General features: G+C 35.9%; 2 protein-coding genes and 1 long non-coding RNA gene across 4 annotated transcripts; 1 reads left to right on the top strand and 2 right to left on the bottom strand.

Annotated features, from left to right (window-relative positions):
* Nucleotides 1-2402: 2402 nt before the first annotated feature.
* LOC146673736 (uncharacterized) lies at nucleotides 2403-6867 on the bottom strand. 2 transcript variants are annotated; one of them, XR_014910606.1, is made up of 6 exons: nucleotides 6803-6867; nucleotides 5999-6067; nucleotides 4287-4357; nucleotides 4131-4168; nucleotides 3887-4048; nucleotides 2403-3456 (listed from the first exon to the last, which is right to left on the bottom strand). It is a non-coding gene; the product is annotated as an uncharacterized LOC146673736 (long non-coding RNA). The 2 variants fall into 2 exon arrangements; XR_014910605.1 differs by lacking the exon at nucleotides 6803-6867 and adding an exon at nucleotides 6568-6674.
* Nucleotides 6868-12422: 5555 nt separating this feature from the next.
* LOC146673735 (high affinity immunoglobulin epsilon receptor subunit alpha-like) lies at nucleotides 12423-16702 on the top strand. Its single transcript, XM_085384647.1, has 4 exons — nucleotides 12423-12453; nucleotides 13408-13671; nucleotides 14538-14813; nucleotides 16449-16702. Exons 1-4 carry the CDS (start codon nucleotides 12423-12425, stop codon nucleotides 16700-16702), a joined length of 825 nt encoding a protein of 274 aa, XP_085240773.1.
* Nucleotides 16703-19453: 2751 nt separating this feature from the next.
* LOC146673734 (butyrophilin subfamily 1 member A1-like) lies at nucleotides 19454-24560 on the bottom strand. The gene is made up of 6 exons (XM_085384637.1): nucleotides 24544-24560; nucleotides 23000-23118; nucleotides 22400-22738; nucleotides 21901-22182; nucleotides 21496-21621; nucleotides 19454-19497 (listed from the first exon to the last, which is right to left on the bottom strand). The coding sequence occupies exons 1-6, from the start codon at nucleotides 24558-24560 to the stop codon at nucleotides 19454-19456; spliced, it is 927 nt and encodes a 308-aa protein (XP_085240763.1).
* Nucleotides 24561-27837: the final 3277 nt, after the last annotated feature.

Raw genomic sequence — 27837 nt, 5'->3', positions numbered from 1 at the left:
AAAAATAGAATCTGGATGTTAGTGTGAGAGACTGAAAAAAATAACTTACTCTAATACTTAGCCTCGATAATAAAAAACTTGGCATCTCAAGTGTTAAGCATCATATCAATGCTTAGCACAAAGAAAATATTCTAGAGGTTTAAGTACCACAAGTCCTTTCCCATTAGAAATAAAAATGTTTCCATTGTCAACTACCAGTGACTGAAGTAAGCCTGTTCCCGTTAGGGAAAGGGAAAAAAACCTAAGGGGCTTGGAAAGAAAGGTGTTTTTTTAAGTTACTTGAAGACATTTTTGACACCCGTTTCCACACCTTGGCTCATGTGATTAGGCAGAGCATCACTAGGGGGTCATGACCCTCTTAGGGACACTCCCAATAGGGCTTAAACATCTGGGACTCTCCACTAATTGCTCTCAGAACTGAAGAAGCTTCTCGGATGAGAGATGAAACGTCTTCAACAAACTTGAAGAAGTCCAGACGCTTTTCTTTCCAAGCTTAGGCTACGATGACCTGGATGACTGAGAACCTTCACAGACATGGTTCAAATGTTAAAAGTGTATATAAAAATGTATGCATGTTCTAAATAATAGGAATCAAATATCAGTTTTATCCTACGTTTCGTAACATAATTTCAGTTTTTTAAATATTATATATACAAAGGTTTGTAATTTTGGTTATTTCCATAGATTCTGTAGATTCAGGAGAATGCAGCTTCATGGTGCAAGCTACTCTGTCAGATCCAGCTTTCACTCCTCAGGAATGCCAATATTCTGCAGTTAAGTGGTGAAGTATGAGATTCTTTTGATACTTTGGTTGTTGTTTCTTTTTTAGTCCATTTCATGATTGTAAACCCAAAGAAGTCAGCAGAACTGATTAAGGCAAACAATTTCCTTATTTTTTTTTCTAAATTGATGAAAATTATGTGGTTCTGTTGGCTTCATTGTGTGCTAGCCTACAGCTACAGCTTGCTATGGAACGGTGGAGGCGAGTGTGAAGCGGTGGGAATGAGAATCAGCACCTCCAAATCTGAGGCCATGGTCCTCAGCCGGAAAAGGGTGGATTGCCCACTCTGGGTTAGGGATGAGTTCTTGCCCCAAGTGGAGGATTTTAAGTATCTCAGGGTCTTGTTCACAAGTGACGAGAGGCAGGAGCAGGAGATTGACAGACGGATTGGTGCAGCGGCTGCAGTGATGCAGACGCTGTACCGGTTTGTTGTGGTGAAGAGGGAGCTGAGTGTAAAAGCGAAGCTTTCAGTTTACCAGTCGATCTACATCTCTACCCTCACCTGTGGGTTTTGACCGAAAGAATGAGATCACGGATACAAATGGCAGAAATGAGCTTCCTCTGAAGGGTGGCTAGACTCTCTCTCAGAGATAGGGTGAGTAGTTCAGCCATCCGACAGGGGCTCAGAGTAGAGCCGCTGCTCCTTCACATCGAAAGGAGCCAGTTGAGGTTGTTCGGGCATCTGATAAGGATGCCTCGTGGGTGAGGTGTTCCGGGCATATCCCACCAGGAGGAGGCCCCGGGGCAAACCCAGGACACACTGGAGAGATTATATCTCTCGGCTGGCCTGGGAATGCCTTGGTGTTCCCCCGGATAAGATGAAGGAGATGGCTTGGGAGAAGGAGGTCTGGGCTTCTCTGCTTAGGCTGCTTAAGCGGAAGAAGATCGATAGATAGATGGAGATAAATGTTGAAGGCTGTCAGCACTTCAGTATTTTAATTACATTTGACAATGTACTGTCTGACTAAAAAATAGAAATGTTTCATAATTAAATTTAAAAATATTCAGTAAATTGTAATTAAAGTTTTCATTCATATCCCCCATTTAAAGATGACACAACTTAAAAGGAATGAGTACAACAGAGTCACTTTTTTAGTATAGCAAAACTCAATATTGTAATCATTTTTAAATAAACAACAGTCAAACATCAAATTTGAAAAAGTGAACAACATGTCACATGAAACGTCAAAAAATAAAAAATAAAAAAATAAGGCAACTAATTGCCTCAAGTACATTGAGTACTACACTGTAAAACCTGACAAGTTAAGTTAACTCAAATGATTTGGGGAAACCGATTGCACCAATTGATTCAAGTTTTATAACTTAAACAGTTTGGGGTTATTTAAGTACTTTATTAGAGTCCCAAGAACCCAAAGCAAATATGATAATGTAACTCAAATGCATTATGTTTATTTACTCATTGTATTTAGTATGTTTCAACTTAAACCATTAAATTTCTTGTACTAAGATGCTGTATTTATTCAAACTTATTTAAAGTGTTACATGCTCATATTCAAATTAAGTTAAATTAACTTAAATAGTTGTATTTAAACAACTTAATCCAATTGGGGAAACCGATTGCACCAAATGGTTCAAGTACTATTAACACAAAACCAAGCTATTATTCTTTCCATTCAGTTTTTATTAACTTTAACTGCAGAGAAAATACAGAATGAATACAACCATACTTTCAGTCATAACCTATGACTGCTAAAGCCATTATCAAATAACAAATAATTAGGCATTTTAAAACTTGCACTTTTAGGGAATTTTGAATGTTTTTTGTAGCATTTTGAAAATCGATTAAATGTACAAAACACAAATTTAGTCATGTAGACCTGATACATAGGTGTACATCATAAAAAAACAATAGTCTAGAGGCAATTAGAGCCATAACAATCACAATTTTAAGTAACATTTAGTATAATAATGAAATCACATGCACTACAGCAATGCAACTATAGAAAACAGCTGAACTAAGGATGTCACTAACAAAAAGTATTCTCAAAGGTATTTGTGGCTTCGCAACAGTTTTGCCCAGACCTCGAGTGAACTGGCACTCATCACACAATTAAAAAATAAAGCATGAAAGTATACTGTACATATTGACTAATTATCAGTTATCTCGCAAAAGATTTCCATGTAACTAAAATATGTTTTTAGAAATAAACTTAAGATTACACACTATGTGAAGATTTTTTTCAATCACAAACAAAACGTCAAATATGGATTTTCTCCTTATTCTTAGCTTTCTCCACATTGCCTTTTAGAAAGCTAATTACCCAGAACAAATAAAACTATTGAAGCCATTCACAGATAACTGAAAAAGCACGAATATAGTGACCAGTGAAAAACAAACATCATCTGCACAAGCTCATTTTTTAGTGTCTGCAATTTTGGTTTTAGTTGCTTTCTCTCATCGTCTAGCTTCAGCAACACTACTTGAATGAACTCAAAAAAGCCAGTATACTTCATAGGATAGCTCAGATGCAGAGCATAGATTAGCCCAAACAAAGACACCAGGACATCAGTCCATGAGTGATGAGTCATAACAAACTGATCTTCAAGTTCTATGAACACTTGGCGTGGTGAGAAAGGAACTCCTCCAGGCACCTCCTCTTCATCGACATCAGCAACCAGAGCAATTCTATGGCTTCATAGAACTCAATTTCACCCTAAGATATAATACAGAGTGCACAATTATTCATCTGTAATATCTCTGTTAAAAGCATAAATACAAATGTTCAGGCACCTTTCTTCAGTTTTTCAAATTCTATATATCATAACATGTTTTAAGTTGACAGTGAAGGTTCATTTTTCATTCATCCAGGTAGTCAAATCAAGGATGAAAGAAGTTTATAAGTCATTCAACTTCACGTCTTCAACTTTCAACCCAAGTCCAGATGACTTATAAACTCCAAAGTACCTTGCATGTTTTGAAAATCTCTGAGGTACATTGGTAGGCCGGCCAGAACTGCTGTTCTAGTTGCATAGATGTCGTTTGTGTCCTTATATATCCATATATATATATATATATAAATAAACAAACACATAACAATGGCAACTGCCAAGCAAGCAGAATAATAATTAGTATCTTTTAAATACCTGTTTTCCATATGCCGACAAAAGCTGCTCCATCCTTTCACCGACCCGTCCAGTTTTCCTCTTTTTGTAAAGTCCAGTCAGCTGAGGAGCATAATCATCCAGCGCAGCATAAAACACATGTGGCAGATTCTGATTGGTGATCCGATGAAATTCAAAGTAGAGCTGAAGAGAATTCCAAAAATATTATAAGCAAAACACAGCATACTATATGAGCAGCAAATGTTATATACATAGTTGTACTTACCTGTGTCTCATGAAAGAGTGCTGGCCATGGTCCCTCACCTGGCAAAATTTGAGGTTATTGGATGAGGGCGATTAACTTTGTCAGAATGTTAGTATGGAAAGTGCAGAATTGCTCTGTTTAAGTCTTCTAAGTTAAAATATCTCTTAGAAATCAAACCTTTAAACAATGTGCCAACTCCACTGAAATGACACCTTCAAACAGGTCGTGTAGGAAGTCAGGTGGGAAGCCTGTGACAGGATGAAAGAAAGAGAGATGGTCAGAAGGAACACAGGTGTTTTTAACACCATAGTTTTCCTTAATGTCATCATTCTGAAGCTCTTGCACAATAATTATCATGAGCATCTTTTGTTCTCATTACATAATTCCCTGTAAAAGCATTTTCTGTTTGCATTTCTGTTTGGGTGGCATGACAAAACCTACAGAAATATGTAGACCTGAAACTCTCATTGAAACCAGCAAGTCCATGGGCAGAAGGTTGTCTGCCACAACAGAGTAGACAGTGCCTTTAAGACATTCACCAAGAGTCTCAATGTAGGCACCTACTTCTTCAAGAGTTTTCAGATCATTTAAGAGTGGTGACAGCATTTCCTTACACCCAAACTGGCGTACATCATTGGAATTGCACAGCAGAGCAAGCTGGGTGCAGTGTAGAGCAGAACAAGATTTAACTGGAAAGTTTTCCAGTGTCCAATAAACTGCAAAGACTTTATGTATTTTCTTTGAGGTACCAAGTGGGTTTGTGATCAAAATCATCCACATAAAGTATCATTGACAATTTCTGTCCCTCTTGTGACAGTAGAACATTTTCCTGGTAGTAGGATCCATCACAAAATGACATGAAATGTCCAGGAATCTGTGTGGGTGCTTGTTTAATTTCTTCAAGCACATCATTTTTTTTTCAACAACAATTGCAAAGATGTGAGAATAGGCACATACATATAAGTGTGCTTTGACGATTCAATTAAATACTCCACAGGTTTGACATATGGAAAATTTTCTTCATAATATGATTTCCTCCTCTTTGCTGTAGATAGTGGTCCTTCAGATGTGACACATTTATGTAAAACATTACTATCAGAAACTGCCTGACAAATCTCATCCACCAGTTTGTCCGTATATGTACAGTTGTGCTTTTTCAGTATATCTACAACTGATTTTCTAACCAAAGGTTGTGATAACAAAAACAACTGATCAATATGCTCAATAATCTCCTGTGTTGCTCTCTGGGACACATGGAGAAGGGTCTGCATTTTCAAGAAAAATCCAGCCAGATTGTATTGCAACTGCTCTTCTAAACCCTCAATTCCACTGATTTCACTGGTGGATGCCACTTGATTGTCATCTGATGACTCTATTGAATCAAGCTGCATGTCATCTTTTTGTTCTACATTTATAACACTTTGCACAATGCCTTCATCGTAACTTGTTGAATTTTGGTGGTCTCTGCATTTGTGGGCATTGAAGGTTGAGTAGACATTGGTTTTAAAATTGCAGTTCTTGAAAGGACATGGAACAGTTTCTTTTCGTTTTAAATGCCCCCTCAGATGGATAAACATTTGGCTTTCAATAAATGGCTGCTTAAAATTACACATAGAGCAACAAAATCCATAATTATTCAAATCTGGATAAGAACCGTCTTTTCTTTGCGTGGGAGTGTGCATTGTTGACATGTGTATCTTTAATGAATTAAATGTATTAAATGTACACATGCATGTGTTGTAGAGACAGGGTAAGGGTGAAATTGTGGAGTACTGACCATGGTTGAGCCGATAATGCTTCAACAACATGACTTTTATGGCAGTAGAAAAACTAGACAAACTACACAACTTGCAATTCCACATTTTGATACCAAATCGTTTTAAAATCACCTTTACTGGTTGTCTTTAGTGCAGTGCTGGATGATCTCTCGGCATGCTACTGCTCCTTCAATCGTCAGACTGTAATAACACAAAAGCCATGAGGACAGAAAGCTAGCAGAACAGTTTTTACTTTTACTTCACTTAAAAACAGTCAATCTGAATAACACAAGCTTGGAAAACAGTAAGATTTATTCTTGCACTACAGTTCATTTTCAATTCAGGTTGGTCAACTACTCTATACGTTATAAAATAATAAAGCAATTTTACACAAGTGAAGTACACAATAGGCTAACCCTTGGAAAGTACAGAGTCAGAAACGTTTAGGTTTGGTGCAGTGCAGCTTTGAAAAGGTAAATTATTTCGCGACTAAAATGCCACTAACCATCATATTCAAAATTTGTGAAGGCGAACTTGTCCGTTAAACTCTTAAAATTAACACTAAATAAATTTTCTACTATTTTCACTGTGTCAAAAGTAGGCTACATTTGAACTTGATAAAGGTCAGAGTCAGAAAAGCGTAAACACTGATTTTACCAAAGGTTTTGTGGCATGCAGTTTGCAAAAATCAGACTACTTACCAACTATTGATTGAAACAAGCCACCAACCGTTAATTTTTTAAATTGTGAAGGCAGACTCCATACAGCGCTAGGCGGGAATTGTGTGCTGGCAAGCTAAGTTACAAGCTACTACAACAAAGTAGTCTGATAAATTACAACGAAGTACAACTAAAACAAAGCAGTCTGATAAATGTACGTTTTGTATGCTAGAAGTAAGCATTAACAAAAAAACATAAAAATAACTTTATCTTGTACTTTCCACTCTCTTGACGAGGCTCCTGTCTCATGGCCGACAAGTCCAGGCAAAACACTGGGGGCGGGGCTGTGGATGGTGACTAATACAAATGAATTAGCACAACTTAAACAGTTTAAAGCAACAGTACTTAAAACGTTACAAAAACATAATGTGTACTTATTACAATAAAGTTATTATATCATATGTATACTTTTGGGTCTACCTAACACACTTCATGAAAGTTACTTTAACTATTTTTCAGAACTGAGTAAGAACAACTTACTTCTTTTAGTAAGATGCACTGTTGGGTTTTACAGTGTACTAAATTTAACAGCTTAAGTGCATTTCTTTCAGTTCAACAGTATTTTCTTGGCCTCTGCTAGTAACACACTATGCTGTTAATATTCAAATAATAAACTGATTATATGAACAAATAAATATTTAAAAAGAATATATTAAATGCAAAGACAACATGTACTTTTAAATATCTGAATGGCATACTTGATGGATTATACTGTCAACTGCTGAAACTCCAAAGTGAAATAAAACGAAAAACAAAGAACAGATGGGTCAAAAGCATATTTGGAAGTAACATGAATCATGTCTTTCCTACCTAGTGGTAGGAAACATAGTTGTTGAACACATGAATCTTGTACAACAAAACATGAGTTAGTTCTGGTTTAGCTCTGGTTATTAAACATACTAATCCTCTTTTCTCCCTCTTTACAGATCAGTGAAAGGAGTGTCAGCTCAATCAAGGAGACTGTGCAACCCGTTTACTGTGCTGTTTTGTTTGCTAAGATTGGGTCACATTTCTTAAATATTCATCTCGGGTTGCATTTTCAGTCTGTGTATATTTGGAATAAGAGGAGTTGAGTTAAGTGTGAGTAAAATTCAAAAAAATGCTTTACAACATATTTTTTAGCTTGGTTGTGTTATTGTCATGGTCCCTGCGGAGGCGAGGGATAACCTGTGAGGAGTGAGGGAGCAGAGCGTGTGTGGACACTTTGTATTTCCCTGACCCTGTGGACCCCTGGAACCCTTTCTCCCCCACGTATATATATGTATATATGGTGTGGATTAATAAAGCACTGTTTAACTGTATCTCTCAGTGTGCGCCTGAGTCCGTCCTGCCTGCCTTGACAGTTATAGTGAAAATATTGTGTTGTAATGCAAACAAATGAAATAAAAAAAAAACAAAACGATGCAATAAATAATTTTTCATGTAGCCACAAGACTTCGTTTGATGTAATATAAATAAATGTGGAATCACTTAACAAATTTGTCAGGATTTCTCATTTGTCATGATTTAATGTTGCAGTCTTTGCTTTGTTTCATGATTTCTACAAAAGAACATTTAAATTAATTAACTTCTAAATTTCATTTCCAGATACAAATTCTGTTTACATATTAAACCCCTTCTTTCTCTTGTGAAAAGAGATGTAATTAAATGATAATGAGGACATATTTTAAAAAAACTAATCTGTGAAAACACAGAACAATTATTTATGGCATAATGATCATTTTGTCTTCTTTTCACCATTTATGTGAAGCAATTATATTGCTCCTTTTAGAAAAAAAGAAGCTACTTGGACCATGTAGGCTAAGTGTGTCTGTTTGGTCATGTTAATGGTCTTAATCTCCTATACTGAACATAGTTACATCCACAATAAAAATCAAAAAGTAGATTTTTTTTGACTAACTGAAGTTATATTTTCTGTTTCTCAAGTAAACAAGCAAAACTTAATAAATTCATAATAAAATATAAAAATACAAGAAAAAATATTAGAAAAAAATGAATGGCTGTAACTTTAAGAAATACTGGTAGGAGCAGTACTGCCCCTCAGCATCCTAGTGGATGCACCTATGGTATTTCCAGTTCCATTTCACCAGGACTGGAACTCATGGGAGATTTTTAGTACATGCACCTATGATATGAATTTGCCTCTTCGTTCTCAAGATTCTTAGAAAAGTTGACCTCTAAACTTGGCCTTGAGGTCAAGGTCATCCGGATTCAAAGTGGTTTAAGACTTTTAGTAGCCAAAAAAAGGTAAAAAAAAAAAAAAAAGGTTTAGAACAGTTGTTTGTTTATTTCATAATTCATTTCTGACATGTATGTAATATATGTTTAAAAGCCTTTCTTCTCTGGATAATTAGAAGGGAACAGCAACTGTTAGAAATAAGTTTTTAATAAAGTTTCTTTTCAATATTGATCGCAGTGTATAATCATAATAGTTAATATACTCCTCAATAAAAGGATACAAGCATTATGAAGTGTTAACTAAGAGAGATAGAAAGAGTTGAGTGTTGAAGGTAAATTGCTAAACGCTCACAGAACACAATTTCAGACAGGACAGGCTGCTTAGCCTTGGGTGTATAATAACAGGATGCTCTAGTCAACAAGAAATAGAGACTTCATTGTGTCAGTCAAAGCTTACTTTAACATGAAAATAAAGATCCCTGGTAACAACTGTAAGAGAGTGGTTTTCTCACACAGGACAAGATCCCTGATTGGAGGTTTATGACCGTTGCCATGCAGAAGGACCTTGAGGAGTACAAATCAGGGAGTGCTAAGTGTAAACCACGGCATCCCCCTTAAAATTTATGTTCGTTTTTGTGCCTCTGAGAGTGGGATACAATGTATAAAAACGGCTGTAATTTTGGTATTCAAAAGTATTACTACAATATTCAACTACAGCTGAAAGTCTGCAATTCAATAACACATCCAATGTTTGATTTAAAATCCACTGTGGTGGTGTACAGAGGCGAAAACTACAAAAATGGCATCATTGTCCAAATGCTTTTATATACTGTACACACTGGATAGGTTGCAAGGGCTAGTAGAGGTGTGGTTTATCCATGCAAAACATCAGGTGGAAACTTCCTTTGAAGAAGTGTTCAGCTCCATATTTGTTGTTCTGAGATATATCTCTGAACATTTATTTTCTTCAATATCTGGCATGATAAGGGCAGCAGTTACTGCAGTCACAGCCCTCCGTGGCTCTGTTCAAAGGATATAGGGCTTTGGACTTGACTTAACACAAACGCCTCAATGTGCATTGTGCGAGCATGGCACCATATTGGCAGGCCACGAGTCAAAACAAACACACTGTGTTGGAAGGAAGATTGCTACGAACCATACATAAAAGGATCTCAAAAGAAAAAGGACGGTATAGAGACAAATTGCGTCTGGATGTAAAGAGACAATAAAGGCAAAAAATAGTGTGCATTGGAAATGTGGACCCATATGAAATACGGCCGTGGAGAAGAATCCTGAAGACCAACCGCTATTGACTTGCCATGATCTATTCTCGTACCTTGTCTGTGGAGTCAGGGCATACACGGTGAACCAATTTCGTAATTATAAATCTCTGGAGGCGCACATCCAATTCACCATGGATAGGATACAAGATTTGGTTATTTTTAAGCCTCTACGTTGTGAATACATCGTCATTCAAACAAAGGTAAGTAAGCTTGAGTACTGAGTACCCTGAACATTCAGATTAATTAATAAATTCATTCATGAGGGGAAATTACAGTGAGAACATGCGGAGGCTCTGTTAGATGGATAACATAGTGAGTTCAGTGCATTGATGTGACATTGTCCTGAAGGATTTAGTTATTCTCTATGGTTAAAGAAATTGAACAAATTAATTCATATTTATTATAAATAATCCTAATTATACATCTTGCTTCCTTGTTTGTGTCCTGTGTCACTAAAAATACATTATTTTTTGGTTTTATACATTGATTAATGACCTGCAGAGTCTCCTCATCATATTAGGGGTCCCTAATTGTCACTTAAAGTCAAACTTTATGCTTTCTTCATCTTGACAGTGAATACATCCTTGCATTACATACTTTAGCTTCATTTTTTGCTGGCAGGTTTAAAAAACAAAAAACAAAACAAAACAAAACAAAAAAACAGGCAGATTTAGAATATAACCAGTGATACTATAGATGATAAACTATAGATGGATACATAAAAAGAAAAAAAATTGCATGTATGTGCTTACTTTGTTACATTTATGATAAATGGATTTGAAAGTAGATAAAACACATGTCGGCCTTGCTTCATTAAAGTTCTTGTCTTTAAATTAACTTTGTCTGTGTGTTTCAGGTCCTGCTCTCTCAAAGACTCAATGAACCAGCATTGCAGCCATTGGTCATTGTGAGCATCACAGGGAAGGTTGAAGCCGACCACTGCACCTGTCACGGCCGGAGTCGCGGAGACCTGCAGCCATGTCACTGCTCTTCTGTTTAAAGTAGAAGTAACAGTGGTGATCTGTGGCACAAGGACTGTTACAGATGAACCTGCATACTGGGTTTTGCAGGGCAATATGACCAAGATACAGCCAGAGGTTGGCCATAAGATAGACTTCTACTGTTTAGCTACCCAAAAAAAAGGCTCTCGATCAAAACATAAACAGACCATTCATTGTGACAGGTAAAAGAAGCTGTCGTCAAAAAAAGAAATTCCACCTGCTACTGTGGAGGAGTTGGATCAACTGATGGGAAAATATTTCTCTGTGTTCTGAGTAACCCATGTTTTATTTAGGGGGTCTAGATTCATGCCTGAAGTGCATTGCCAAGTAAATAATTTGCATTTACTGAAAATGCACTAACTAAGTAACACTGTTCAAATGTTGAATAAAGAAACAAACAAATGTTTTTCCTTTTTTTTTTTTAATTAAAACCACTTTGTAGAACATCACATCAATGTAGAATCAATGTCATGTATAGTTTACAAATGACAAAATGCTCACATAAAATCATGACAGCATTTATATAATATCACCCACTACTAGCATTCTGTAATTTACTGGCTCTTTTGAAAACCTATCACTACATATACAGCACAAGACTTATTTAACAAGAGCATTTTTCCCTGGTTTCACTACCACACTGGGGCACATGATCACCAAAACACAGCAAACCTTCACCATCTTATCCATAAGGGTCACCTCTTCACCCTCACATGGAATGTCTGAGGTTGAAGCAGAGAAGTTAGAAGATTAATGACGCCATTGTGTTTTCTTTTCCCAACCAAGAGAGTTTGCTTTCGATCTTCTAATATAAAATAAAACACATTATAAAACACAACATTTAAAAAGAAAACAATAAAAAAAATTTAAGTAATTGTAAATGTGGCAATTGGAGCCAGGTGGGCACAATTTTCTCAGTTTTGATTGCTGTCAATGACAAATAAATAAAAGATCCTTTGTTCTAGTTTCTTTGCTAGTGTGGGTTTTTAACTTTTTACCCCCCCTAAGAGTGTATAGTTGAACCTTAAAAAAAAAAAAAAAAGGAGCCACGTTCTGGATTTCCAAACACGGGTGAAAAAAATTGAAAAAAAGATAGAGAAATTACCAGAACTAGCACAAAACCGTAGTGCATGATAACAGAATGAAAATGCTTCCACTTAAGTTAAAAGGTTACGAGAATAAAAGTAGGAAATAAGAAAAAGCTCACAAATAAGCAGAGCTGCCATGACAGGCTGCCACACAAGATGGCGCCGGAAATAACAAGACTGTTATTGACTCAAACCTACATATGTGCCAAAATAGTCTGCACAGGAAGTATGAAATAAGTTATGTCTTTCTGTAGACCTGTGATGCTCGGTCAGTCAGGCTAGACAGCATGGAGATGAAAACATTTTTCACCTGTCTGCGTGAGTACTGAGTGTACCTATATTTATTCACCAATAATTCATCAATTAATTATTATTATTTTTTATTCTTAATATATAGTTGTCATATATTATACATAAAAAATGTATCAAAGAAGAATTGTTAGAGATTAAATGTTTACAACATGGGCACTAACTTTCTTTGTGCCTGGAATTATTTAAATTTCATAAAATGGGCTTAAAAAGTGTTTCTTTGGGCCATAATATACATGATATTACAATGATATTACTATGTTAACACATATCTTTGGATCCAAGCATCAACAGCATGACTGATGTACTACTCTCTTTTTCCTCCAGTCCCGAACATGTTCTTGCTTTTGACTGCACACTGTTTTCACAGTTACACTTCAAAAACTGGTGAGAAGTTAAGTTTTGCAAAAACAGATGCATATTTGAATTTTGCTGAACTGCTTTGCAAGGCTAATTATTTCTTACTGCTCTAAAGCCACAGTCAAAACCCCTATCCTAGCTGAATATCTTTCATTATCACAGGGTTAAAAATTAATTAAAATTTTCAAATAAAAGAAATTTAGTTCATGGACATGTATTTTTTTTTTTAAATTCCAAATCATTTAATCATTAAAGTTTCTCAATAAAAAATGGGATTCACTGTTCAAAGTGTTTTAACACAAAATATATGTGTATGGGTATGTATATATGTAACATGTATTCATTATGAGGTGTTCAATGTTTTGTGTACCCATAAAAAAGTGTCACTAAGTTCTTAAACTTGGGCCGTTCATCTGAAACGGGTAGTCCAAGAATGACTGTTGTTCAAGTGAAACTGCTAATTAGACATTTGATATCAGTAAGTGTATCGAGTGATCAAAAAAATAATGACATAAAAAAATAAAAAAATGTATAACTATATAAGAATTGTGGATAATTAAATAAAAACCTTAATTTCATATGCTCTTTTTTTTCTTTTTTCAGATCCAGATATTCTCACTGTCTTCCCAACCAGACTGCAGTTCTTTGAGTATGAGTCCATCTGTTTTAGCTGTGATGGTTTAAATCACCAGGCTAAATGGAGAGGGGTAAGAAATATTGAAGATTTCATTCCAACATGTACAAATTACACAGTGACGCCAACAGTGAACTGCACCATAAATAATGCTTTTGAAACTGACACTGGAAAATACTGGTGTGAAGATGAAGAAGGATGGAAGAGCAATGCTCTCAGCATCACTGTCACTAGTAAGTTTACAGCATCTAAAGAATTTAATTTAAAAAGACCGACAATATATTCAAGAATGGTGATGGAAGAATAATGAAATCAGAAGTAAATCATCAAATAACCAACTCAATTGTGGCCAGCAAGTGATGATAAAGTGAAGGGCATATTAAAAAATTACAAGTACACATCTCCAATTGTTACATCTTGTAGGATAGCTTTATTGATTATTGAATACAGCTCCCCTTTGCCAAGTTTTACAACTTTATTACTAAATGCAGAAAAATTCAGAAAGATTCTATCAAAATTTAACCGGAACCATAAATTGCTGGTCTGATCAGTTCATTCCCGTACAATAGTATTACATTCATTAAGAATTCCAAGACATTTCCTTTAAATATTCAATCTTCCAATTTGAGGCAGTGCTAAAAATGTACTTATTTTGAATAAATTATCCCAATGTTAAGTCAAATTGCACGTTTAGTGAACTTCATTTATTGCATTTATATATATTGTTTGAATGTTATTAGTAAAGTAAGCAGCGTCAATAATCACATTTGGTTATTGACGATGCCCCAGCAATACATATTTGCTTTCTTGTCTGTGATAAATATTGTAAGTGTGATGCCAGTGCAAGAAGGCTTCTTGTGAGGTTTGTAAAGCAGATTAAATTAGACAGACTCTTAAAATACACAAATATTCTGCTTGTAAATGCTGTGAACCTATGAATAACATCTACAACAATTTATTAAACACTGTTTTTTTTTTTCATTGTACAATTAATAAGTTTGTATTTTGTTATAGCTCCTATTTTAGAACTTGTAGATAGTCTTTTTGTCACTCATGATAACTACCTCCGCTTCAATTTCTCTTTTTTTTCTTTTTTCAGTTGGTTCTGTGATCCTGGAGAGTCCTGCTGTACCTGTAATGGAGGGGAAAACTATCAACCTGTACTGTAGAAAGAAGGGAGCTTCTCTAAACCAAATAGCTGATTTCTATAAAAATGACTTAAAAATTGGGACCAGCTATTCTGGGAAAATGACCATCCACAATGTTTCCAAATCTGATGAAGGGCTCTACAAGTGTACCATCTTGGAAGCTGGAGAATCACCAGAAAGCTGGTTGATTGTGATAAATAAGACTCTGGAAGAACAAAACCAAGAAGGTAATACTTATTATTAATGTTCATCTTCTGTCGTTTATACATTAAACCAGTGGTCCCCAACCCCCAGGCCTGAGACCGGTACCGGTCCGTGAGTCGTTTGGTACCGGGCCGCGAGAGTTAGGGCTCAGGTGTGAAATGTATGGTTTCCAGGGTTTTTATCGGTTTTCAGCGTTATTTTGTTATCGTTTTTATCGTTAACTCGGTTTTTCCTGGGTCTTTTCACGTGTGTTATGAATAAATCTTCTTTTTTTCGGTACAGGTACTAGTTTTATTTTGTTGTATTTATCCGCGACACCTTAAAGGCCGGTCCATGAAAATATTGTCGGGCATAAACCGGTCCGTGGCGCAAAAAAGGTTGGGGACCGCTGCTCTAAACCCTCCTGTTAAGCCTTATCATTTCATGGTTCACATGCAGTAATTTCACTGCAAAACAATTTTGGAAAAAAAATAAAAACAAAAACAAACTCTTCATTGTTTTGTTTTGAGTTTGTTTTGTTTTTGCAAGGAACTATTAGATCCCAGGTGAGTCACAAATAGAAACATTTTAAAGTTACAGCAAATGAAACTGCCAATGAAGATTTCGGCAACGTTCTGATGATTACCCTGAATTTAGAGAGAATTTGAATCATTTTTTTACACTTCTTTTTGTCTTTTTTACACTACTTCATACATACATATCTTACCTATTTAACAAAAGAAAGCACAACCTTTACCATCTATAAAAATGCTGACTGCATCAAATTCCTAATCCACATAAAAAATTATGGAAAATGCTGTATTACATAATAGATACACTGATAATCTGTCTTGCCTCTTTAAAGATTTTCAGTGTGTTTAGTTTTGGTTTGCTGTGTCTCATAGTACCGTGTCACAGTTGTTAATTAAACAGTCATTTTCAGTGTGACGTAAATAGAGGCCAGACTCTCACTCACATGCATTTATATACAGTGAATAGCAAAAGAGTTCAAAAAAGTCAGAGCAGTTGGAAGGTCCAGTTTCCACAGGGCTTAAATTGAGACAATGTCAGTTTTCTCACAGAATCCAGTCAGTCTCACCACTTGATGTCTCATAAACTCCAAATCTTGCACAAAGTGACAGACTGGTGAAAATAACTTCACAATAATTTCAAAAAACTGCAGCAGTAGTGCTTTAGAAACTGCTTTCAGGGAAATGATCCAGAAAAGCCTGAGCCACTGCTGCTTCGTTATGAAGTTGCCAAATGAGATCATCAGGACAGGTGTTTGATCGCTACCAGCTGTCTGACTCTGAAACTCACACACCTGGTGAAAACTCCTTTGCATAGGTCTTCCATAGGCCAGTGCATACACACACACACACAAATGGGGAAAATGGAGACACAGACTTGAAACAGAAGCAGAAGCCAAAAACACAAAGAGAAGACTGAGGGAACAGGAAGAAAACTCATACAGGAAGAAGTCATTGATGACTAGACTGAAGATCTCAAATAATATAGTACAGAACTAACAGGAACAGAAGAAAATCATACACAAGAAAATAAACATAAAACATATAATATAGACACAAGCCCTCTCTTCAAAATAAAAACAATGTGTTGATAAGACTCAGTAAAAGACCCAGTGACTATGAAATATTCATAAACTCTACTTTAATCAGATATCACGGTGACCCTGGAGAGCCCTGCTCATCCTGTGATGGAGGGGGAAACTGTGGTTCTGAGCTGCCTAAACGAGACATCTGCAAACCTTCCAGCTGTCTTCTATAAAGATGGCCTCTTCATTGGGACCAGCTCTGTGGGAAACATGACCATCCACCAAGTCTACATGAGTCATGAAGGACTTTACAAGTGCACAATATCTGGAGTAGGAGAATCATCAGAAAAATGGCTGTCTGTTAGAGGTGACACATAAACATGATTCAAAATATCAAAATAAGGATTTTGTGCTTGATTGTTGTGTCTGTTTAACCATAAATAGCTACTTACAGCACTTATATTGAACTCTTGAGTTGTATTTTGTAATACTGTTGCTTTAAAACATCAGAGAAATTTGGATAAATTGTCTACACATTTGTTGTCTGTCATGGCATACAGTTTAAGCTTTATTTTCTTAAATGACCCTATACATAAAATTAACCCTACCCCTGGGATTACAGTAAGAGAAGTTTAATGTGTCCCAAGAAGACAAAATGGTAAGAAGTAAAAAGAAAAACATGTAAATGAGTTTTGTGTGACATATGATGACGTGGTGTCGTTGCAGGGCTTCCCAGAGAGGCATGTTTTTGTTCGGACCAATTCTTTCACCTCCTCCTCCTTTTGCGGGTCATCCTAACTATTGTGATGGTAGCTCTGCTGATACTGCTTGTGGGACTCCTTCACTGTGGGAAACTCGGACCAAAAAAGAACTCATAGATTGATGAATCAATCATAATCAACAAGAAATCACCATCAAGCACATAAACACTTTTATAAGTTTGGTTACTACAGTTTTACTGTTGTTCTTTTATTTTATTACATTTAATGTATTTTTGTTTGAAATACATTTGCATTGCATTTTGACAATGCAAGAGACTCAAAAAAAATTTTATTTCTGCAACTACCTTAAAAAAGAAACAAAAAAAAAAGACTAACTTGAATATGTGAGTGAATATGACTGTGGCTGTTGATGTTTGCAAAGCAGAATATATATATATATATATATATATATATATATATATATATATATATATATATATATATATATATATATAGTCACATGCATATTTTTAAAGGTGTGCACTGAGTTCTTGGAGCATGTGTTACCCAAGGTTTTATTTAGTGGCTGCAGCTCATCAAACGCAAACCGCTGAAGTAACAGACACACAAATGACCCTCCTAGACCTAACAAAATGTTTATAGAAAAAGAAAACTCTGTCTTGGTTGATTAATATAGTTTGAGAAAACTAAAAGAATACATATATTTTAGATATATATAATTACTAGTGCTGTCAATAGATTAAAAAAATGAACTCATTAATCACACAATATTCTGTAATTAATCGCGATTAATCGCAATTACTTGATCAATAGCCTGGTTGCATTACATTTTATATTTAAGCTTGTAACTGACATTTATGCAATATAATGAAGTAAATGCAGAATAAACACAAATAATGTTAAATGCTTAAATTCAAAGATAATTTGAATAGTTTTCTTCAGTCTTTTAACACAGGTTCTCTGTGTGAAATACAACTTTAAAAAAAACTATATACACTAATATTAAGCAAGAATAGACTAATATATAATATATATTAGTGCTGTCAAACAATTCAAATGTTTAATCAGATTCATCACAGGGTTACAGTGGATTCATTTTGATTAATCATGATTAAATATCATTCATTTTTATTCTACATTAATTGCTTTTCATTTTGCATAAGCAAACAGACTTGAGAAAAAAGAAAATATACACACTTAACATGTTTATTGAACATCTTGAACATTCATGTTAACAAAAAACATGTATCCACTCGCTCTCTGTCACTCGAGGAAGCTAATGCTGGTTTAAATGAAATGATCAGTCTGCCTATAGAAATATCATCCATACATCAGCCAGAATACTGTAGATAGATATTCAAACCTAATGGAGTGGCCTCTGTGCTCTAATGACCATATATGCGATAAAATGCAGTATTCTTAGAATACTGCATTGAACGTGAAATAACTTGTTAATTACTTCCCAGTGATTTGCTTTGGTATGGCTGAGCTGTTAACATAGATTAAAAACACACTGATAACGTAAAGGATGTTTATTAAGGAAATAATGACAACGATGACCAGATGGACTTTCCACTGTGATAGATGTAGAAACTGTCGCACATCTGTCCTAGCCTATAATACATAGTCATAATGTTTTGATTAAAAAACATATTTGGATGAATAAAAGAAAGAATTTTATTAAGTTATTTATTCAACATTGTGCACATCACGACTATTAAACAAAACTGTACAACTAAAAAAAACAGAAAGTTAAAAAAGACACCAAAAGACCAATTAACTTCTCAAAACGATTATTCGTTCTCTGAATTTTTACATTAAAAATCTCTTCATGGTTACCACTTAATGTTTATGATATGGTCTGTATCTTACAGGATGTACTGCCTTTTCGTCCTTATGTATAGCAAATACCAAAGCACATTTAACTGCTTAAATATTTTTCTATATGTATTAGCAAGAAAATAAATCAAAACTCAAATAAACTGCTGTTTAAGCATGCAGTCTACTGAGTGGTGGTTTTTACTTTCATAGTAAATTATATGGAAAAGTATTGAGCCACAGCTCTTACTTTTTGAATTCATGTGTTTTCAATCCCATTGCTACAGATGTGTAAAGTTTGCCTCAAGAAGTATGTCAAGTAATGGGTCGGACGAAATAGCTCACTGAATTAGACAGAGAAGATTTATGGATGTAGCGAAGGTGGATGTGCAGAAGGTTGGTGTGACAGAGTAGGATAGAGACAGAAATAGATGGACACAGATGATCACTCCCTAAATGGTGCAGCTGAAAGACGAAAGGTTCTGAAATAAACACACTATATGAAAGCATACTGTCACTGATTAATTCTCTTGTCTTCTCTTTTCCAACATCTTATGAGTCTCCATTTCTTCTTTTGGCTCTGCTTGTCTCAGTCTTGTTCCATCTGAGCTACAGCGTGGTTTGTCTGAATTCCTGTGCACAGAGAAAGGATATTTACTTTAGCCATCAGATGAATTCTGATGGCAAAAGAGCCAAACGGGACAGGCCAAAAAAAAAAAAAAGTTTGCAGATGACACCAAGGTGACTGGCCTCATCAGTGACAACGATGAGGCCGCCTACAGGGAGGAGGTGGATCGTCTGGCTGAGTGGTGCGACACAAACAACCTGCTGCTTAACACCGAGAAGACCAAGGAGCTCATTGTGGACTACAGGAGGAATGCTGACCCACATCCACCCATCTACATTAAAGGGACGGCTGTGGAGCGTGTGAGCAGCTTCAAGTTCCTGGGAGTCCACATCTCCGAGGATCTCACCTGGACGACCAACTGCTCCAAGCGGGTCAAGAAGGCTCACCAGCGCCTCTTCCTCTTGAGGACTCTGAGGAAGAACCACCTGTCCTCAGACATCCTGGTGAACTTCTATTGCTGCACCATCGAGAGCATCCTGACCAACTGTATAACAGTTTGGTACGGGAACTGCTCTGCCTCGGACCGGAAGGCGTTGCAGAGAGTTGTGAAAACTGCCCAGCGCATCGCCGAAGCACCACTTCCTGCCATAAAGGACATCTACAGGAAGCGGTGTCTGAAAAGGGCTGGGAAAATCATCAAAGACCCCAGTCACCCATCACATGGACTCTTCACCCTCCTGCCCTCTGGGAGGAGCTACAGGAGCCTTCGGACTAAGACCACCAGGTACCGGAACAGCTTCTTCCCCAAAGCTGTCAGACTCCTGAACTCTGCCTCCTGACATCTGACCCACATTAAACACATGGACTGAACATACACACGCCCACAATGGACAAAAACAAATAATGGACAACTGTACCCTCATACACACAATAATAACATGGACTGAACCACCACTCACAACCACTAGCACTTTATATAGCCTCTGCAGGAATTATCCACATATTTCACTTATCTTACCTGCACTACTGTATAATTCTGTATAAATAATCATTCTGTACAATACGATAATTTTAATTCTACAACTGTTTATAACTTGCATAGTTCACATTTCTGTATAGTTTTTCATATTTATATCCTGTTCATGGCCTCTACATAGCTTGTACACCACTACAGCCTGCACATACTTATAGTTATAGCATATAATGTGCACGGTACCTTCATACCGTGTACATTATAACATACCCATAATAGGCCCATATTTTGTACCCTCATACCTACAACAGACCCATTTCTGTCTATATTATTGCTAATATATATTGTAATATATCTATATCATGGCTAAAGCACTTCTGGATGGATGCAAACTGCATTTCGTTCCCTTGTACCTGTGACACGACAATAAAGTTGAATTCTATTTTATAAAAAAAAAAAAAAAAGGATATTTACTTTAGATTAGTCTTTACTTTAAACAATAGTTACTTGTATGCTGTGGCATTTGAGCCGCTCCTCATTCTCCAGGTTTGCCTTTGAAAAATACCTTTGGTCTGCCTTTGTGATAAATGCTACTACAACAAAGTATATAAAATGAGTCATTTTGCAAGAGCAGCTTGAGCTGACAGGAGCAATGGTTTATGACAAGAGGAAACAAAGTATTGTAAAGAGGAAGGCAGAAACCTCTTTCTTCCTGTATAAGAAAACAGGACATTTGGTGGTGTAATAAATTTGTCAGCCTCTTTTTTTTCACTTTACTGCTTGTTGTTTTAGAAAAAAATCTGTTTGGGTTGATAATACACAATCTGGTCATCCACAACGTTAAGACTCACAAAAGACATCTTAAAGTATATTGCATTCAAATGTGATCCTAAGAAGACATGAAAAACTTCTTTAATTGGCCAGTTCTGAGTGGACTGTTTTATTATTGTGTACTACTGCAGCATCATGCTGAGATTTTCTTGATACTAAAGAACAGGTCTGAGCACTCTTATTCATCACTTCACTGTAAATCAATCACTGAACTGCGAGAAAAAAAAACAATTTTTAAATTATTTTGCATACAACTTACTGATCTTTTTCCTTCTCTGTATCCAGCAAACAAAGATCACCAGAACAATGCAGAAAAGTGAAATAACAAAGAGAGTAAGCAGACTGACACAAACTGCAGGATTTGGCGGGGTCGTGAAAAAATAATCTGAAACAGTAAAACAGAAAATAATGAATCACATCCCAATAACACAATCAACAGTTGTATATGTGTATTTGATTTCTTTTTTATATGACCTATATTTTTGCCAATATTTTAAAGAATAAAGACAATAAAAGGGATTTGCTTCAAATATCACCAAAAGCAGGACCAAAAATTGTGTTGCCTTTCTAGTCGCATGTTCTGAGTAAACATTGTGTTTGGACATGACCACACTGTATGGATGTGCATGTTCACTATGTGACCTGAGTTTCATCATGTTTTTACCAGAAATGTGGATGTGCGTCTCTCTGGTCTGGTTGGTGTTCCTCTGTTGGACTCTGCAGGTGATGTTGTTGCTGTGTCTCTTCTCCACAGTCACTCTGCTGCTGACAGTATAGAGGTCATCAGGACCTCTGAGGGTCTCTGTAGGTCCAGCAGAGAGGTGGTTTCCCTCACCGTCCAACCACAGCAGCTCAGGCTCTGGATACCAGCCTGCAGACTCACATTGTAATGCAACTCCAGTCTTGGCTTTTTGAACACGCAATATTACAGGTAGGGATACAGCCCCTAAGATGAAGCACACAATATTCCTTTGGCAGAGTGCACCATGATTTCATTAAGAGGAACTCCAAATAAGAGATCGATTTGGCTGCACATTTACAGACTTTTTTAATATGAATAGAAACTACTTTTCGGTTATATAATGCTAATGTCTGGCGATACTTTGTATTTGAGTTTAAGCTTAAACCACTTCTTTGATTGATAAATATCAGATATTTCTTACCAACAATGAGCTCCAGTAAAGTTTCACCCATATCTGGAAGGAAGCATCTATATCTTCCCCTATCAGAAAGTCTCACTTTAGACAGATTCAGTGAAATGTCTCCATGCTTTAATTTATGAAGGGATACCGTTGTTCTTCCTTTGTAGGAGGGATTCTTTTTGCTTTCCAGTTCACCACCATCACGCCACACATAAACAAATCTGGGATCCAGCTTGTATTTTGTCCACTCCACCGTCTTGTCTGAGGCACTTATTGAGGAGTTCAAATAGCATGGCAGTATGATGTCATCACCCACTAAAGCAACTATTGGGTGAGATGAACCAATTACCTGAATGGTACCTGAGACAGGAGAAAGAAAAATAATAATTTTTTTTTTTGGTTTAGAGACTGTAGAGTTAGAGTTGGGTGACAGAAAGTGTGCGATCATGAATAGTTATCTTTGAAGATTTAAAATTAAATATGAGAACAGTGGAATGTGATAACAGTGGCCTGGTAGCCACTGCTTTGCAAATGAAACGAATCTAAAAACTGCGACTGACATTCATATTTGCCTTTACAAACAAAATGCTTCAAGATAACTTTGTGGATTCATTTAGTTACCTTTAGTAAAGGAAGAAGGTAGTTGGGCAAACACCATCAATAACAGCACCAAATGGGTGTTTAAAGCAGAATTCATTCTACAGAAAACACATTCTGGATTCTGAAAAACAAATAAATTCCTTTTTTTAAATTTTAGAAATAGGCAAATATTTATTTCAGAAAAGGGAGATATATATATATATATATATATATATATATATATATATATATATATATATATATATATATATATATATCTCTCAAAGCATTTCTGATAAGGATATTTAACCCTTTATGTAATTAGAATTTACACCATGTCACAGTATGGCTGAGGCAGACTGTATGTATAGTAAAAAAAAAGGACTGAAGTGCAGACCAAAACAGAATGTGAAACGTAACGTGGATTAACAAAAAACGAGCCATTTATTAAGGCTGGCAAAAATAGATACAAACAAACGTCATGTGTGAAACTAAAGAATAACCTTAACTGGGTGAACTAAAATTAAAACATGAAAAAACCTTGAACATGAAGACCTTGCATGGATACCTGGAAACACGACGTGGACTAGCAAACAACCTGACAAGTAATGACTGGAAACACACGGACTAAATACATACAGGAGGATAATGAGGGAAGTGGGAACACATGGGGAAAAGAAACAGCTGACACAGAACATCATCACAGGGGAACCGTAAAACTAAACACAACACAGGAACACAGGACCTCTTCAAAATAAAACAGGAAACATGATGAAACGCAGACATGACAACATGAACTTGACAACAAAAGACATGAAACACATAAAGGACAAGGGGGACTTAACACAGGGGTTGAAAACACAAGGGGGAAGTTAAAAAACAAATGAACTTAGAAAACCCAGTGAACTTAAACATAAACCATAAACCTCCAAATAAACTTAAACTCAAAACGCCTGGTCAAAAGACCCAGGATCGTGACACACCATTGGGTTGTTAGAAACAAGAAAATAGTTTAGCCATGTTTATATACAACTATGCAGCTTAAAGCTTGAAAAACTATCTTAAAGTGTTTCATCCATCTTAATCTATCTGAATATAGCATTTTACAACTATTAAGTAACTTTTACTGCATTCCATATGCAGTGTCCTATATACATCCATGTGTGCTTACTTGCAATTGTTTGACAGATCAGACACAAATTTTGAGTTGGGCAAAAGTTGGTAAAATTTGGTTGCTACAAATTATAATGTTTAGTTAGAAATGAACAGTTACTTACCCACTGCAGTCCTTCCAGAGTCCTTCTTTCAACTACATCACTTTTTGCAGTTGGTTTAGTTTAAGATAACCACGCATATTTGCATGTAACCATGACACAGTAAAATAATGTAGAAGCATCACCTTCAAGTTAAAATGTAACCATTAAACCGGATACTAACTTTAGCTTTTGTTATATTCTCTCAGACTTATAAATACAAAATTTACAAATGCAGAATACACAATATCCAAATTTAGGGATGAAAAAAAAAACATATTATAGATCTAAGTGTACATGTCAATAAATGAGCTCAAACAGAATACGTCTTACAGTAAGACCATATCCATATAGTTCAAATGGCAAATGCTTTGAATTTTTAATTTTATTTATTTACAAAGTTAGAATATAAAGTTGTTAAAATGCTTTTGAATTGTCCTGTCCAAACTGATATGAGTGACATTAATTGGTAAGTGACTGATGAATAAATGTGTACTTTAGGCATACATACAGTTCAAAAAAGCAGCAAAGCAAAGAAGTCGTGCACCATTTAAAATCATGTTTAGCAACCAGTTTCACAGTTGTCATTTTAGTAGGAACCCCAGAAAGACTGTTGTTAAACACTATGCCCTGTAGAGGTCACTGGATCATTTTGTATGTTATTAACAGCACGAATCCACTGTGAGCTATAATGTATGAGCTATGACAACCAAGTGACATGATATGATTTGCAATTACACATTGAATTCAGTACTAAAGGATTATGATGCTTTAGTTAGTTTGTAGTACTTCAGCCCTTTAAAGGCCTACTGAGGTGATTTTGGGCTGAACAGGTATAAGTACGAGATCCAACCACAGGATAAGGCCTCATAAGTAGAAAGATAACGCCTCTATACTTCAGCAGTCAAACAGGAAGAAGTGGTCTTCAGTTATGCTAAACACTTTATTGGTCTGAAATTCTGTCAGCAAGACAACATGGAGGTTCCACTTTTCTGTGTTCGACTGTGTAAGTATTGAGTTTGTTATACGTTCCAGTTTTCCTTTAGCTGAGGGAAAAGTCAGTGTCATGAAAACCTGAGTTATGTTTACAGAAGGAAGCATCAGTGATATTGAAAACATTTAAATTACAATACAAAAATTTAAATTACTCGGCGGATTCGCCAAACTGTTGTTCCAAAGTATATAACAACTTATGCCTACTAAATTTTACAGGCGTGCTAAAGCTGGTTTTATCTCCAATACCTTCAATTTTCCTAAAACTATTAAAATATCCACAAGAAAATAGTCAGCAATGTAGAGTAGTATGATTTTACCTGACTTTACAAACTTGACAAAAAGCATTTGATATAATTTTTGTTTGTTTTTTATTCATTTTATTTGGAGTTCAGGGGGTGCAGCTGCTTTTTCATGCATGTTATCTAGAAGCTGTAATTATTTCTGGTGCTGACAGCACTTTGATGAATCATCATGTTGGTATTAAATGTAAAGTTTCACCAGAAGAGTTTCAGTATTCCTTCGCATTAATTTTACAAGTATCAGAATCTCCAAATGTGAGCTAAACTCTAATTTTTCTAGAAAAAAAAAGGCATTTAGATGATTTTGGTGAAGACTCCTGTCTATTGCAGCATTGAGACTAAATGCAAAGCAGAGTATGATAGCACATAAAGTCTGATATGAAGGGATGCAAATTTGTGTGGTGAGCACATTGTCAGAAATGCTAGTCAAGACCTTTGCAAAGTTTCCACACCACACACTGTCTCTATATTCATATTACTATACTCGTTCAATCTTTTTTAATGTTAGTGTTTCAGCCTGAGAAACTATCTGCACTATAACCACGATACTGCCAGAGCTGTGTGAAAAGAGGCTCTGAAATTGCTTTAGTAACAACTATTCAATGACTACCAGGGTCATGACTTTTTAAATCCTGTAGAGTCTAAAATTTAAATATGTCTTAATATAGATCAAAGTACAAGTGTAAAGAAAGACAAGAATAAAGATTCAGTAAGGTAATACTAGTAGTTATCCATCCTACTCCACTTATCCAACTCAGGGTCATAGGGGTGCTGGAGCCTGTCCCAGCTGTCTTAGGACAAAAAACAAAGTACACCCTGGACAAGTCGCCAGTCTGTCGCAGAGCTAACAAAGAGAGACAGACAACCATTCACATTCATGCCTATATGCAATTTAAAATCACCAGTTAACCTAGCCCCACTAACTACATGTGTTTGTACTGTGGAATGAAGCCGGAGTACCTGGAAAGAATCCACACAAACACAGACAACAAGCAAACTCCACACAGAAAGGCCCTGGCCTGATGATGGAACTGAACTCAGGCAACAGTGCTAACCACTGCATCACTGTGCTGCAATACTAATTATCTATTCATTATTTTCATTTATTAATATTAGTTTAACAAATCCATCCATCCATGTGTATCCGGGTCAAGGACATCAGTCTAAGCGAGCAACACCTCCTTTTCCTAAACCATTTCCTCTAGTTCCAAAACCAGCTATGGAACATGATTGCTACAGTATGACTGAAACATCTCATCTATCTACCTCATCTAGATGCACTGATATGATCAGCTTAATAAATATATTTATACTTTAAATTTTATACGAGTGGTTCCGAAAGTGTGGGCGGTGCCTGCAGGTGGGCTGTGGAGGTACTGCAGGTGCTTACTGTTAAAACAGTATAAAAAAATAATCTATTGTTACTTATTTAACATAAGCCATAGCATAAGATTTTTTTTTCCCTTTTTCTGATTCCTAGCAAAGAATATATTCAAAATGCCCTCCAAAGTGTAACAAAGCCACAACATCATCTTACTGAAGGGATCAAATTGAGTTTTCCTTATCACTTATTTTTAATGCATTTTTTTTTCGTTTTTTCTTCAGTGATAAATATGTGGCTGCTGCTGGTGACACAAGTTTGGGATGTTTGTGATGCTCAAAGAGTTTGTAAGTGAAAATAAATGTAATTATTTTGCATGAATAACATTAGCCGGGATTGTGGGTTTTGGTTTGACAATTTTCACTTGGTGCATATTTAATGGTCCTGTCTCCCTCGTTGTTGTTCAATGCAGCTTTTCCTCATGTTGTTCCAAACACTTCTCAGCACTATGAATACAGCACATTGTCTTTTAACTGTAAGGAGTTTGACGTGTCTCCTGGATGGAGACTAATGAGGAAGGTGCCAACCGAAAGTACAGCATGTGGGACTAGTTGGGGAGTTTTCAGTGGGTACATTTGCATCTTCAAACATGTTTTTATGGGAGACAGTGGGCAGTACTGGTGTGAGAGCAGAGATGGAAAGAAAAGCAACACTGTCAACATCACCATTACACGTAAGTTTACTGTACCTGCGTTCACTAACATGCATATTTAAAGGATAGAATAGAATAGTCCTTTGTCATTGTATATGTACAACGAAATTCTGAGTGCTTCACACCAACTATGTTGGAATAAAATATTAATAAAATATATTGATGAATAAATTACTGAATTGGATTGCAAAAAGTATATTCTTATTAGTACACCACTAAACAGAAGGCTTGTTGAGAAATCTGCTAAACGTTCTGATTATTATGTGATATCTGTTAAATGCTTGTAAGTGACATAATTA

The sequence above is a fragment of the Rhamphochromis longiceps genome, linkage group LG3, assembly GCF_057381845.1.
Source record: "Rhamphochromis longiceps isolate RC_006_pf linkage group LG3, R_longiceps_female_GT1.1, whole genome shotgun sequence".
NCBI lineage: Eukaryota > Metazoa > Chordata > Actinopteri > Cichliformes > Cichlidae > Rhamphochromis > Rhamphochromis longiceps.
The sequence above is the reverse complement of the archived record's forward strand: the minus strand, read 5'-3'. Positions and strand labels throughout refer to the sequence as shown.

Coding starts and splice junctions, on each gene's coding strand:
- LOC146673734 (XM_085384637.1), bottom strand. Junction 22,183..22,399: donor TTTACTGGAGCTCATTGTTG/GTAAGAAATATC, acceptor GCTTCATCTTAG/GGGCTGTATCCCTACCTGTA. Junction 21,622..21,900: donor GACGCACATCCACATTTCTG/GTAAAAACATGA, acceptor TTACTGTTTCAG/ATTATTTTTTCACGACCCCG.
- LOC146673735 (XM_085384647.1), top strand. CDS start 12,423: ATGGAGATGAAAACATTTTTCACCTGTCTGC. Junction 12,454..13,407: donor AACATTTTTCACCTGTCTGC/GTGAGTACTGAG, acceptor TTCTTTTTTCAG/ATCCAGATATTCTCACTGTC. Junction 13,672..14,537: donor TCTCAGCATCACTGTCACTA/GTAAGTTTACAG, acceptor TTCTTTTTTCAG/TTGGTTCTGTGATCCTGGAG.